Below are 13,501 nucleotides of genomic sequence, written 5' to 3'. Positions count from 1 at the left end.
ATTTCTTGATGAATTAGCTTCTCAGAAAAATCCTCACATTGCAGCAGGAATATAAGGAATAAAAGGAATATAAGCACTTCAATCAAATAAGATAGTGTTTTAGAAAATTCTTCTAATTCTTCTAATCACGTTTGTCTTCAATAATTTAAGATGACACTTTCTAGAAGTATAGTATAGTAGTTCTCTCTTTTAGAGGCATGCAATTTTGAGGCAAATCTTCTGGATTTCTTCAAATTATTGAAAATGTTTATTTTCCACTACTTCATATCTTGCAGACTTCTGTCCTGCCCATGACCACATCTTCTTCCTTAGAGATAATGGGAGTTTCAGAGGCACAGAGGGTCAGGTTCTTTCTTAACTATTCAATAACATAAATAAACCCTTATTACTTGACCAACTCGCTGAAGAATAACAGGTAGATAAATCATGTAAGATTTCTCTGGTCTTTGCAACAGCCCCCATCTACAATGCATACATACGGTTTTAAAAGAACATTGATTGCAGTATCCACCAAGTGCTAAAATAAGTTCTGTTTGTTTTTAATGGAGTAAGAAAAATATTTGTAAAAAAACTCACCTAAAAATTTAATCTGGGATTATATGAAAATAGTAAGAATTATACCTAACAGTACTGGTTAGGATGAAAGCCGCCTGTTAAAAATCTGACCACTGACAATGAAGGCTGAAATTGCAAGCTTCCAATTGCTTTCTTGAGTGACTCATCAAATCAGCGTTACCTAAAAAGTCAATACTGAGAAACCAGGTAAACCAATAAATACTCCTTTCAGTCACACAATTGCTACCACTCTTGAGAACACAGTAAAGCATTTTATTGTTTATACTCATTTTCATTTACACATAGGAGGAACAATCAATGCAGTTCTATCACAGCAGGTGGAACATATCCTGAAACTCTAACTTTGACTGCTGAATATGTATAGACCTGTCTTAAGGTCTGATCAGAAATAAAAAATAAAAAAAAAATAGGGGGGAAGTAGGGAGGAGAGTATTTTCACTAACATCAGTTAATTCATGATTCATGGGTATTTATTTTGCAGGTGATATAGCTCTTCTGAAAGAGCAAACTGCTTCACTTCTTTACAAAATACACTAAATAATGTAATTACTTAGAGAATTCTAAATTTCGCAGTGGTTCATGCGGTAAGGGTGTGCAACTGACACAAAATGGAAACATGGTTACAACATCAAACTGCTACTTCTATTCCCAGCTGGTTTATGGAGAAGGTCATGGGACTTCTTGATTTCTGCTCTTGATTTATGGAGTAGAAGCAAGAAGTATTTACTTTACAAAGGCAACTATGAGGACAGACTATAAATACACACTGCAGTTGAACAGGTCTACAACTCTTGTTTCTACAGCATTTGCATTTGCTTTTGTTCTGAAATACAAACACAACTTTTGCACACTGTCGCTTCTCACACATGTTCAGCTGTAGGAGTCATTTACAGAATTTACTGTGATGCTCCCACTTTAAATGCTGGGTTTTTTTCTCTCCTCTTGGCCTCATAAGTGAAGTGAGCAACTCTTTCCACTAAAAGAAAGAAATTACAGGTGTGCAGAAGTACAACTATGCTACCAACACAGACAGAGACAACTGTGCTCTTGTGCACACCCCTACAACCGGCCGGAGAACAAATTAAGAAGTTAAGCCTGCAAAATAAATGGAGTGTACTCTCAAACTTTTTCTTCAGTCCAGATGAATTATAGACCTTGATTCGAGGCTGCCCTCTGTTTTTTTGCAACTGATCTGCGTGACTATTGGAACAGCATCTCTGCCAGAGTCATTACACTGAAATGCAGAGCTGAGCAGTTTGGTGGCAGTATGTATTGACGTTTTTGCAGCATCATGAGTCTGGCAACTGGGCTTGGGGAAGTTTCAAGCAGTGGGTCTTTACAATAGCAACTTGATTCTGCAGACAAAAAGCAAAAGATTGGCAGAATTATTAAAGTATCACAATAAAGGCAAGTATGTATTCTGCAGAACGTGGTGCTGAGTTTAGCTATTAATGCTGGCAGCCACTTTTGTCAGAGGCACAGAAAGGCGCAGGTTTTCCGCGTGTGAAGAGAAACATAGAGGTGTCGAGCCCTTCACGACGGCTGAGAGGCAGCTTTTCTCGCAGGATGCCTGCTCCCAGCCGGCTCCACTCCCAGCAGGAGCAGCCGGAGCCGTTAGGAGGCCAGAAAGTAGGCTAAACTTTACAAGCAGCCTTAACCTGGGGCCTGTCCTACCTTCCTTACTTTCAAATTAAAAAGAAAAAAACAACCCGACGCCGGCACCAGGGCTGCATGCCCGGCTGCCCGCCAAGGGGGCTGCATGCCCGGCTGCCCGCCAAGGGGGCTGCATGCCCGGCTGCCTAGCGATGCCTCCAGCTGCCGGCGGGGACCGGGAGGCGGCACCGGGGAACGCCGCCGCGGCGGGGCGGGGGGTCTGTCCGGCCCTGCCCTGCCCTGGCCTGCCCTGCCCGGCGAGCTCGGCAGCCGCGTTGGAAAGCAAGTGCTCTTTAGCACTAATTGCTCAAAACACGGGCATTAGCATACGAAATGGCGGCAGCTTCGTTTACTAGGTGGAATAAAGAGCAGATTGCCGTGAGTCACTCCTTGCGAGCTGGGGGGGGGGGGGGGGGGAAGTGGGGGGCGACACACACACATTGAAATGTCAGGAGCATGCAGCATCGCCGCTACTTGCAAAAGGGGGTGAACACCAGCCAGGGGAGTGCCGTGCCGTCCCGACCCACGGCACGGCACGGCTCGGCTCGCAGGGAGCCCTGCACGGCGCTCCCGCCTCTCGCCCGCGGGGCTCGCCCCCACCCCTCCGAGCGCGTTAGAAAGCAGCCGGTCCTGCCCGAGACGGGATGCAAAAGCTATTTTTGGGTCGTACCTCCTACCCCCATTCCTGACCCCCCCACTCCCCGCACCCCCCTCCATTGCCTTCCCGCCCCGAGCATCGCCGCTCGCCGCGGCGGGGGCGCGGGGAACGCACCTACCTGTGGCGTCGGGCACGGGCGTGCGTGGGGGCAGCCCCGGAGAACACATCGCATTCAAAATGTTCAGCTTGTGCATCGGAAACGTATGAGTTTGTGGAAAGCTTGTTTGAAGTCTTCGTTAGACATAGTATAGATGATGGGGTTGATGAGGGAGTTGAGATATCCAAGCCACGTGAAAAAGTCAAAGATGGCCATGTGGAACCAGCAAGCTTTCTTGCAAATAGGCAACACCAGGCTGATGATGAAAAAAGGCAGCCAACAGACGATGAAGGCTCCTAAAATAATCCCTAAAGTCTTTGTAGCCTTCCGCTCTCTAGCGGCCGTGAGCTTCTTTTTCTCCAGCAGGGCATCCGAGACCTTCACCTTCACCTGGTTCATGTACACGGGAGAGCCCGTTTCGCTGGAACCCTCGGGGGCCTTGGAGTTTATGGACGTGACGGAGGAGGACGACCCCGGGGAGTCCGTGATTAACTGAGCCCGCGTCAGTCTTTTACCTGCTTTCTTTGGCGTCTGCTTCAAAATCCGCGATCTGGCTTCCACGTAGATCCTCCCGTAGAGGGCTATCAGCAGCAGAGTGGGGAAGTAGAAGGCTCCCACCGTGGAGTACACGGTGTAGAGGACGTGGTCCGTGTTCACCACACAGTGAGAGACTTCTTCGGCCTTCGCCTGCCGCCAAAACAAAGGGGGCATGGAGATGCAGATGGAGAAGACCCACACCAGAGCGATCATGCCCGCTGCCCGCTTGGGAGTCCGTTTCGTGGAGTACTCGACGGCGTCGGTGATCGCCCAGTAGCGGTCCAGGGCGATGACACACAGGTGCAGGATGGACGCCGTGCAACAGGTGATGTCCGAGGACAGCCAGATATCGCAGACGATCTGGCCCAGCGTCCACTTGCCGGTCACAGTGTACATGGTGCTGATGGGCATGACGAGGATGGAGACGAGGAGGTCGGTGACGGCCAGCGAGGCGATGAGATAGTTGGCCGGCGTGTGGAGTTTCCTCGTCTGGTAGACCGTGGCGATGACAAAGCCGTTGGAGAGCACCGTGGCCAGGGTGACGAGCGCCAGGACGACGGCGAGCACGATCTTCCCGGAGAGGGGGGTGGCATCTTGGTAGATGCCTTCCTCGGCGCTGCAGTTTCGGCCGTGGTAAGAGTCGTTGGCGGGGAGTAGCGACGCCTGGCAGGGGCCGGCCGGCTCCATCCCTCCGCGGCCGCCGCCCCCGCAGACGGCGGGGCGCGGCGCGGCGCGGCGGGGCCGCTACCCGGGCAGGACCCCGTCGGCGCCGGGGGAGGGCTGCAGCATCCCCGCGCCGGCACCACCTCCCGCCCGCCCTTCCGGGAGCACCGAGCGGGCTCCGCGGAGCCTCACTCCCCGCGGGCGAGGGAGCAGGGCAAACCGGGGGCCAGGCTTGCCCTCTCGCCCCGCCAGCTCATTGCCCCGCCGCCTCCCCGCGGAGCGCGGCGAGCCCCGGGCATGGGGCTCCCGCCCCGGCCGCCCCTAGGCGCAGTCCCGCCGCCCGCGGCTCCGCACCGCGTCTCGACGGGCGCAGCGGCAGCGGCGGCGCCGCATGCCCGCGGGCGGCGGCCTCGCCCCCCGGGCTGCGGGCGGGACGGCGGGGGCTGCGGGGCCGGCGAAGCCGCCCCGCCGGGCCCTGCCTTCACACGCAGCCCGCCGCAGCAAGTTTGCAGCCGCCGCCGCGGGTGCGGGAGGAGCAGGAGGAGGAGGAGGAAGAGGAGGGTCCGCGGGAGGCAGGGGGGGAGACCACCTCCCATGGCGCCCCGCCGCGGGCCATGCTGTCGGGGCCCGGCCTCGGCCCAGCGCCGGCAGCCGCGGGCAGGGGCCGGTGTGAGGGAGCGGCGAGCAGCCGCCGCCCCTTATATAGCGGGCGGCGCGGCGCGGCTCCGCCGGCACCGAGCAACCGGTGCCGCTCCCGGGCGGGCAGCCCGCCTGCCCGCGGAGGAGGAGCCGCCGCCGCCGCCTCCCTCGGCCCTCCCTCCCGCACCCACCCGTCGTCCGACGGGGGGGCCCGGCCCCGCGCACCGCCCTGCCGCCGTCCCCCCGTCCCTGCCCCCGCCGGTGTCGGGAGGAGCCCGGGATCGCTCCAGCCCCTCCGCAGCGCGGCTGGGGAGCAGCCCCCCAACCCCGATCCCCCGACCCCGCAGCCCCACGGCGGTGCCACGGCGGTGGGGGATGCGGGACCCCCCCGGCCCTTCGCCTGGCCCCGTATCCCTTCTCGCACCGTGCCCGCGGCGCCGCGGGGCTGGGCGATGCCCGGCTGCCCACGGAGCCCGCGGGACGCACGGGGCTGGTGCCTCGCCCGACGGCGGCGTTGCTGGTGCCGAAGCTGGGCCTGCGGGGAAGGGCAGGCGCGGGCAGGACGGTGCGGGACAGGGCTGCTGCTGGAGCGGCGGGTCCCACTGCGGGCGAGGGGCTCTGCACCGCGGCGCGGCGGGTCCCACTGCCGCGGGGGCGGCACGTCCCACCGGGGCACATCGCCTGCTTTACGCTTAAACTTTTCGCAATCCAGCGCCTCCTGGGCTCAGGCTTTCTTATCCCTTCTTTTCTTTTCTTTTCTTTTTTTTTTTTTCATTTATTTTTTCTGGTGTGCTTGGAAACGCGCGTTTGTGGTTGAACAGCCCTGGCGTGCGCTGCAGGATCCTTCAGTGCTCGGGGGGGGCGGGAAGCAAGAGGTGCACCGGGAGCACACATTTGTCCAGGTCCCGCAGCTCCTGCCGGCGTTTGTTCTCTGCAACCGCAGGAAAGTTTTGCACACAAAGGAAGGTGTGAGCTTGCTTTTTGCTGGGTCAGGATAATTCCAAGCTCAGTGAAATGTCTGTGCTTCAGCCCTCGAGTAAATCTCCCAAGGATGCCATAACAAACCCAGTAAAGAGGAGGCAAGGGTTTAAGTCTGCAGGCATGTTTGTGCAGACCTGCACATGCTGCTGCCTGCCTAAGCTCCCTGCAAACTCTCGGCACCCCCTTCTCAGATGTCTCCTTCTGGCTGGTTTCCTCTTTGGCAGGAAGGCAAACTGTTCCCTTGTGCCCCTGTCCTTTGTGGGCCATGCTCAGCATCATGCAGGGATAGGCACTGCGTTGTTCTGCCTGGGACACTGAGCTTATGGGCAGAATGGAAAACCTCAGCACCCCACTGATAATCCTTGAGCAGAGGGACTGGCACATCTGAGAGAATGCAGGTCAAGGAAGGACAGCAAGAGGAGGCTGGAGAGGATCCATCGTGGCCCTCGGCCCGAGGGGCAAGGAAATTCTAGGAAGAGAAGCACTGAGCTGACAGAGAGCCAGGGCTGCACAGCAGTGTGGGAAAGCCAGAGCCCTGCATGGACAACCCTTTCCCTCCCTATTTCAGTACTGGGCAAGGTGCCCTGATCTTGGGTTGTGCTAAGCACCCACAGGTCCCCTGAGATCAAAAGGCAGTGACTCTGCTTGATATTTTGTAAAATGAGCCTCAGATCCGCCCTTTAGTTAAGCTGTCTCAAGAAGTGAGGTAGGAGGGGATTGTCTTGGATTAATCAAACTGCAGTAGTCAAGGTTTGCCTACATTCACCGAACGGGTAGGAAGATAAAACGTCAATAAGCCTTTCTGTTTTCCCAAAAGGGCTTTGGGGTACAGTTCAGTCTGTTTCCATGTTTTTATTTTGTGGTGCCTCCTTGCGCTCAGTGGAGCCTGGTAATTGGTTGGAGCCTCTAGGCTTTACTGCATTAAAAATAATAACATAGAGCTATCTACAGTCTTCTGGTCTCTTTGATAGGCAGAGATTTTATAATCCTTGTTTCTAATACAGTGTGCTATTGCTTCCACTTCTGCTCAACAATTCTGGCTGAATTTAGTTGTGCTTAAGTTGGCAGCTGCCCTTGAGCCTCCATAGCTCAACATTCTTCCCAAACAGGGCTATGTATCTGAGACTGTTTTAAATTTAAAACACCAATAGTAACACTAGCAAAACCTAGTCCTTTCTTTCAGCTTTGGAACAGTTTTCCTTTTGTGGAAAGGCTCTTCTGATAAAATTATAGAGCCTCCAAGGGTAACGTTCTAGCCCTAGCCACTGCCATCAGCCTTGTCGTGTAATGCAGAAAAGTGCTATGTGAATGGGCGGTGAGTTCTGGCCACCCTACTAATGTCACTGTTTACCCTCATTATAAAATGTTTGCACTCTGTGCACAGCTTTTGTTGTTGCCCTTCTCCATTAATTCTGGGTTATTATTCATCAGTAATCACCATTCATTGCTTCCCTCTTTGTTTTGGCAAGATGATGATGTTTTTTCTCCTCCTTTGTTTGTTTTCTTCTGTTTTGCTCAGTTGTTTCTTACTCAGTTATGTAGTACTGCTGCCAGTGGTCAGGAAAATGTTTACCCAGGGCACGCCATGTCTAGTTGTGGTGACTTCACTTGTCTTCCCACAAGCATCACTTGGTTCTCCTGGGCAGGTTCAGTAAGCATTCCCCATGCTTCTCTTTGGGGCTTCAGTCCTGGGTTAGGAATAGCTGCAGCAAGAAAGTAAAGCCAGCTTCCCAATACTGCTCCATGTCATGGACCTGGTATCATGCATCACTGCTGGTGGAGCAGGCAGAAGACATTGGAGCTGCTGCTTTCTTTAGGCTGTGCATGCTGGTTCCCAGGATTTGTGTCAGAGCAAGAGGTACTCAGACTTTCAAAAGTTACTCTTCCTCTCTGCCCCGCCAGGCTGCACACAGCTCCGTGCCACATCTGGGCTCCCACAGGACAAGGCTGGATGAAAGCAGGAACTGGGTTCTACCTAGATCGTCAATAAGTACCAGAGTCTTGGAGTGCCAGTCAGAAGCATATTGTGAATCGTATGTATTATCACATGAACGATCATATCTCACTGCTGTGCTGTCACCCTGAAGCTTGCATTTCACTGTTTACTTTCCCCTCTCTTAACTGGATCTGAAAAGATGCTTATGGGAAGAGATCTTATTTCCTGAAGCTTTTGGCTTCTGTGCAGAGGCAGGCATAAAATTAATTTCTTTCTGCTGGCATAAGACTGTTAATACTTCTTATACCCAGATTTTTATGTACTAAAATACTCAAATATAGAAACTGCAATGAAAACAGAGCCTATTACTGGTTTATTGCATCACAAACTGACCATGTATGGCATAAATGTCATCAATGACTTATAAATAAATTAGAGAGAGAAGACAGGCATATAGAAACAAAACTAAGTACCAGAAAGAAAAACTCATAAACTCATCCTCCAGTCAGATCTGTCCTGGCCGCAGATAATGTTGTGTGGGTTTTGGGTTTTGGATCTTTTAGGTATATTTGAACATGGGGCTCACTGCACAATATAAACACCTCTGCCCTCAACTCAGGTGGCAAGTTGTGTGTAATGCCATCTGTAGCCTCCTGCACCGTGTTGAGATTCATCTTTGTGTTTTAAATAATGAAATTCTAGGTCCTTCTGTTAGCAAAGATAACCTTCACTATGTAAATCAACTCAGTGGTATTTTGTTGAGTTTGCCAACAGACAAATAACTCTAATATGTGTGAAGTTTCTCAATGTTAATTTTGAAATATAGCTGAGGCTATTTAAATGCCAACACTTTCAAGTCACTAGTCAAAATAAAAACACCCGGCTTGAGTTATTGAAATTTAATTATAAGGAACAGCCAGGCCTGGTTTTGATTTTGACTCTAAGGACACAGAAGAAGGAACAAGCACAGGGGCCCAATAGGCACACATATATACCGAGTTTCTTGACCCAAAGGAATAAAGCTGGATTGAGTTATCTCCATATGCTTCATACTGGTCAGGCACAGTTTCTGAAAAATGCACTCAAATACCCTCTAAAGAGTATTCAATTACTCTTTAAGTAGGCAACTGAGGTCAAGCAAAAAGAATCTCCAGTCCTCCCTTACACTGTCTTGTACCATTTCATCTCCAGACACTGCACCCATCCTGTCACATTTCAGTACATGGAGGCAGCAGTTGAGGTTGGTGGGTGTTCCTCATTCGTCTACAAGGGGTTTGTTCTTTAATGATGTTCCTGGAGATGCTCCACAGGAAACCACTTCAATCCTGCTCCATCTTCTGTCCTTCCACGCTGCCCATTATTCTCCTGCTTTGTTACAAAGCAGAAGAAACGACTGCTTGTGTGAAAAGGGCTGTTGCCTCCTCGTTATTGTGGTTTCCATGTGAGGCTGCTGGAGCCTCTAATTCATGCTAAAAACTGTGCAAATGCCTGTTTTGCTGCCAGAGGGTCTGGCTGAACAATCATCCCTACACTTCAGGCTGTCTTCCGTTGTACACCTGAAGGGGTTTTAACCCACCAGGATCTGTCTGTGATGAAATATTTGCAGATCCACTGGGGAATGAACCACAGAAAATAGCCATGACAGTATCACATAAAAGTACAGCTGTCTACCATGACTGAAAGTGAATGGCATAACCTTTACCTCCTGCCTGTCACATAAGGAAAAAAAAAAAGAGAAGAGCACCTGTTTAGCATGAAGGCAAAGGACCCTGCGTTTAGACTCTGTAGGGATTCAAATGAAAAACGTCTCATGTTCTGTGCTTAGACTTGGCAGAAGATAAATCCTCCACTTTCAGATAGGGACCTATCTCAAGTTTAAAGCTTTGGCCCTCTTCAGTATGTTCAGATCTTTCTTTCTGCTTTAGAGGTTGAAATCTGCAAGTGTTTCCTTTCAGGGTCCAGAGCTGATTTCAAACGGGTCCCAAATATCAAGTTTTCAGAAATGAAATGTTGAATTCTATGTTCAAAAAAAAAAAGTCTGCACACATTTTAAAGCAACAAGCTGCTAATGCAGAAAACTTGGTGGAAACTTGAGCAATGCAGTGAATCACAGCAAAGAAGTAAAATTGCTGAAAATTAAGAATTCAGATGTTTTCCTTGTGAAATCAGCACGTCAACATTGATTTAAGGGGAGCTACAAAGATTTATTCCTACTAAGGATCTGGTTCTTCTGCATGGCTAATTAATATTTATCTAGGAAAGAAGGTAACATATGCTAAGCCCACTGCCACTATTTATAAGCATGCTCTAGTCGTCTTTGTTCCCAGAGGTAATCAGAAGCTAGGAGCTTTTGCTGGTATGCAGATTTGGGCTGCTAATTTAACAAAACGCGTTATCCATTAATTTGAGTCCTTTTAGGATGTCAGTGTTTACTAGTTGACAGTTTCTTCTGCAGTATGAGACTTAATTGCAAAATTTAGTTGTCTATTCTGCTTAGCAAGAGGCTTAGAGAGAGACACTTAAAACATGCTGAAGTTCAGGAAAGGAAGAAATTTTGAAGGCCACAAAGATCTTGTGGGCCTACATTCATCAGCAGAGTAGGGCAGGAAGACTAAAGCAGTAGTGAATGGCTATGCATTGTCGAAATGCCAGAGCTTTGCAAGGTCAGGAGGTCCTTTGAGGGATTCAGGGTATGTGCAGTTACTCTCAGCAGCACTTTGCAAGGTAAAACACAGCTGAAGATATCATCCCGGTGACAAGTGTGTTTCTATAAGCCAACTGAATCCAACATAATCTAGTCTTGGAGTGAGGCTGTTATGAAACTGTTGGTCTAGATGCTGCAAAGTGTGACATTCACTCTACCAAAGAATAATCCAGCCAACAAAGGTCATCAGTATTACCACTGCTCTATGTGTAGTTCTTTCTTTGAGGAATAAAACAAAGACTCTGAGAAGCAAAAGTCTCAGAAGAGGTAGATAAATAAAATTGTCTCAACTTCAAGCTTCTGCCAAATACGAGCCAGTGCTACGTCCCACTGTCTGGAAGCAGAACTGTATCTCACCTGACTTTGAGAAAAGTAACCAAGTAAAACTACAGAACCAGATCAGCATCGACTCAATGATTTAAAGAAGCTGTAGCCAATGCTGTTAAAAGATGTGGCCTGTTATTATTTTCCAATCTTTTCATTATCCAAAGATTGCTTAACTGACAAGTCTCATAGAAGCCTGTAAAACTGCATTTCTTCACATCAAGTGTATATGTGTGTCTACTGGGGAAGGGAATACTTACCTATAAAAGATAGGTGTGATCTCTATTTAGAAAGGTACATTTTATTTTTCATTACAGGAAGAAGTTAGACTTAAAGGATTCAGGTCTCAGGTGGAACATGCCCAGATAGAGGTTCTGAGCTGATCTTAAAAGTACTTTGCTTCTGGGTGTAGCCTTTAAAATCTTAATGGATTTTAAAAAAACTGGGACATGGTCCTATTCTCATTTTTAAGATCATGTCAGTGCAGAATCAGTCAATTTCATTTTGCAGTTTTTATATTTCAGTTATGAATTCATGGGTTTCCCTTTCCTTCCTTTGGAAAATCTTGTTACACCCCTTCCCCGATGCTTACTCTCTTCATAGTCCTGTCTCTACAGCACAGGAGGCCTGCAAAGGCACAATGAGTGTACAGTTCACCTCTTTAAGAGCAAGGAAAGGCTTCCAGACTCAAGCAATCTTCTTCTTACCAAGTACAAGAAAAATATGCATCTATTAAGAAAAAAAAAAAGCAACCTGCAACTCTCTCTGGGTTTTCCGTGGCTTTCTCGTCACTCTTAAACATTCTTTGGACTTGGCCCTGGTCTGTTCCTGCATCCCCCTTAGTTCATGACTTTTCTTCCTGGTCATGAACTTTCTTCCTCCTCACTTCCAAGCTGCCTTCTCCACTTCTTGCTCTTGCAGCTGGGGACACCTCTGCAGGGGAGCCTGACCTCCTGTTCCCCTACCCTGCTTAGACTCCTGTCACTGGGAAGGAGGAAGGAGAACATCCTTGCATATCCCGCCAAGACTCACAGCCTCTCTATTGTTTAAAACCCAGCACTGAATCATGCAGGATTTCTATGCTCAAAGACCCTAAGCCCCATGTAAGATGTTGGAAAAAACTCAGGTGAGGTTATCTTTTTATCTTTCTAATGTATTTCAGTTACTTTTTTCTAGCTTTGGAAGCTGCACTATACATACCCAAATGCTACATTTCCATACACTTCCATAGCCTGCTGTTGTGGCCATGACCCCCTTCTCTTTTCATCCCTTCTTTGTGCATCGGTTCCCTTATCTCGCTCCTCCACTAATGCCTCACTAACAAGCAAATTTTCTTTACATGACTTTCAAAGCCTCTGGTAGTTTACTTGCTTCTCATCACATATTCAGGTCAATTACTGCCTCCCACTAGCCTCTGATGCTGGCCCCTCCCAGAGTCTTATTTGTTTTCAGTCAGACATCTTCATGCCTTCCCAGCTTGCAAGAAGCTGCCCGTAACAGGCACAAGTATCCTCATTATCTTACCTAAAAATCCTCCTTTGCTGTGATGCCTACAAAACACACTTGACAAGAATCAGGCTGTTGATTAAGCTATGACTGCTACCTATTATTCTTCCTGGTAGTATTTTATTTGCCGATGTTCTCCCACTTGTGTGTCTCTGCTAGCACTAATCTTAGAATGCAATGCTTTAGAACAGAGTCTACATGTGTGCTCTGAGTGCTTGCAGAGCCTTGAAAATAACTTTGAGGGTCCTGATCCTGGGCTTTGAGTGGCTTGCTACAAACTGCTTTTATATCAATAGTAACTATTAACAACATCTTCTCTTTTGTTGTTTTTCCTCTGTACAGTTCAGAAGTCACTGTCGGTGATCCAGGAATGATACAAGGCATACTCTCAGCAACAAATGACTGACATAAATGATCCACATAAAGTGACATGATCAGTGCAGCACAGAGTTCAAAATAAGATCAGCCAGAACCTACAAAATTTAAAAAATCCTTATTTTCTGTTTGAGGAAAACTGGAATGTTTTGCTATTTGGAAAAGATAAGAGCTGTCCCTTATTTCCCTTATGCACCTAGCCAGAAAGAAAAGAAAGTAAAAGAACAGTCTATTAAAATGTAACATGCACCCAATTGTTCACATCTATTGCAGCTCTGAATACTGAGCTGTTGACATAAAAGGGAGGAAAAAAACCCCCAAAACCCATCAAACCTGCTAGAAAAGATATTCCTGAAGACTGGGGATTTGGGAAGCAGAGACCTTGATTACGCCTTACCTTCTGCATCTGCTCCTTATCTGTCCTAAGACATCAAGTTCTCCAAAGTTCATCCCCAGATTAGAACTTCCACTTAAAGTTTGATTATAAGAACTGCGGGTTTCATCCTAAGTGATCCTGCCTAACCTCTGCATGAAGTGGATACACTTAAAATAAAACTTCAGGCACCTGGGCATGGCAGACTGCATCTCTAATCTCAGTGAGCTTCCAGGCCTTTTCCTCTCTCCTTTGGCTGTGGTGCAAATACTGGCATTTATTCTAGGAAATCTCTTTCATTAGTTCCTTGCCTCAGCGAGGCATACTTTCTTACTGGCTGAGTACTATATGTAACACTAGAAATTAATTTACTCTTGTCTTCCACTGTGTTGGCCTATCAGTGGCCTTTGGACAAGTGGTGGCAAATCCAGTAATGCAGGTTGCTTTTCTACTTGGTTCAATATGAAAGTGGTAAGATC

The 13,501-nt window shown here is 48.6% G+C and overlaps 1 protein-coding gene across 1 annotated transcript; it reads right to left on the bottom strand.

The window, feature by feature from the left end:
* Positions 1 to 805: 805 nt before the first annotated feature.
* On the bottom strand, positions 806 to 4,971 carry HTR1B (5-hydroxytryptamine receptor 1B). The gene is made up of 2 exons (XM_064447770.1): positions 3,006 to 4,971; positions 806 to 1,931 (listed from the first exon to the last, which is right to left on the bottom strand). The coding sequence occupies exon 1, from the start codon at positions 4,206 to 4,208 to the stop codon at positions 3,069 to 3,071; it is 1,140 nt and encodes a 379-aa protein (XP_064303840.1). The 5' UTR covers positions 4,209 to 4,971; the 3' UTR covers positions 806 to 1,931; positions 3,006 to 3,068.
* Positions 4,972 to 13,501: the final 8,530 nt, after the last annotated feature.

This window comes from Phalacrocorax carbo, chromosome 3 (assembly GCF_963921805.1).
Source record: "Phalacrocorax carbo chromosome 3, bPhaCar2.1, whole genome shotgun sequence".
Taxonomy (NCBI): Eukaryota; Metazoa; Chordata; class Aves; order Suliformes; family Phalacrocoracidae; genus Phalacrocorax; species Phalacrocorax carbo.
This window is presented reverse-complemented; position numbering and strand designations above follow the sequence as displayed.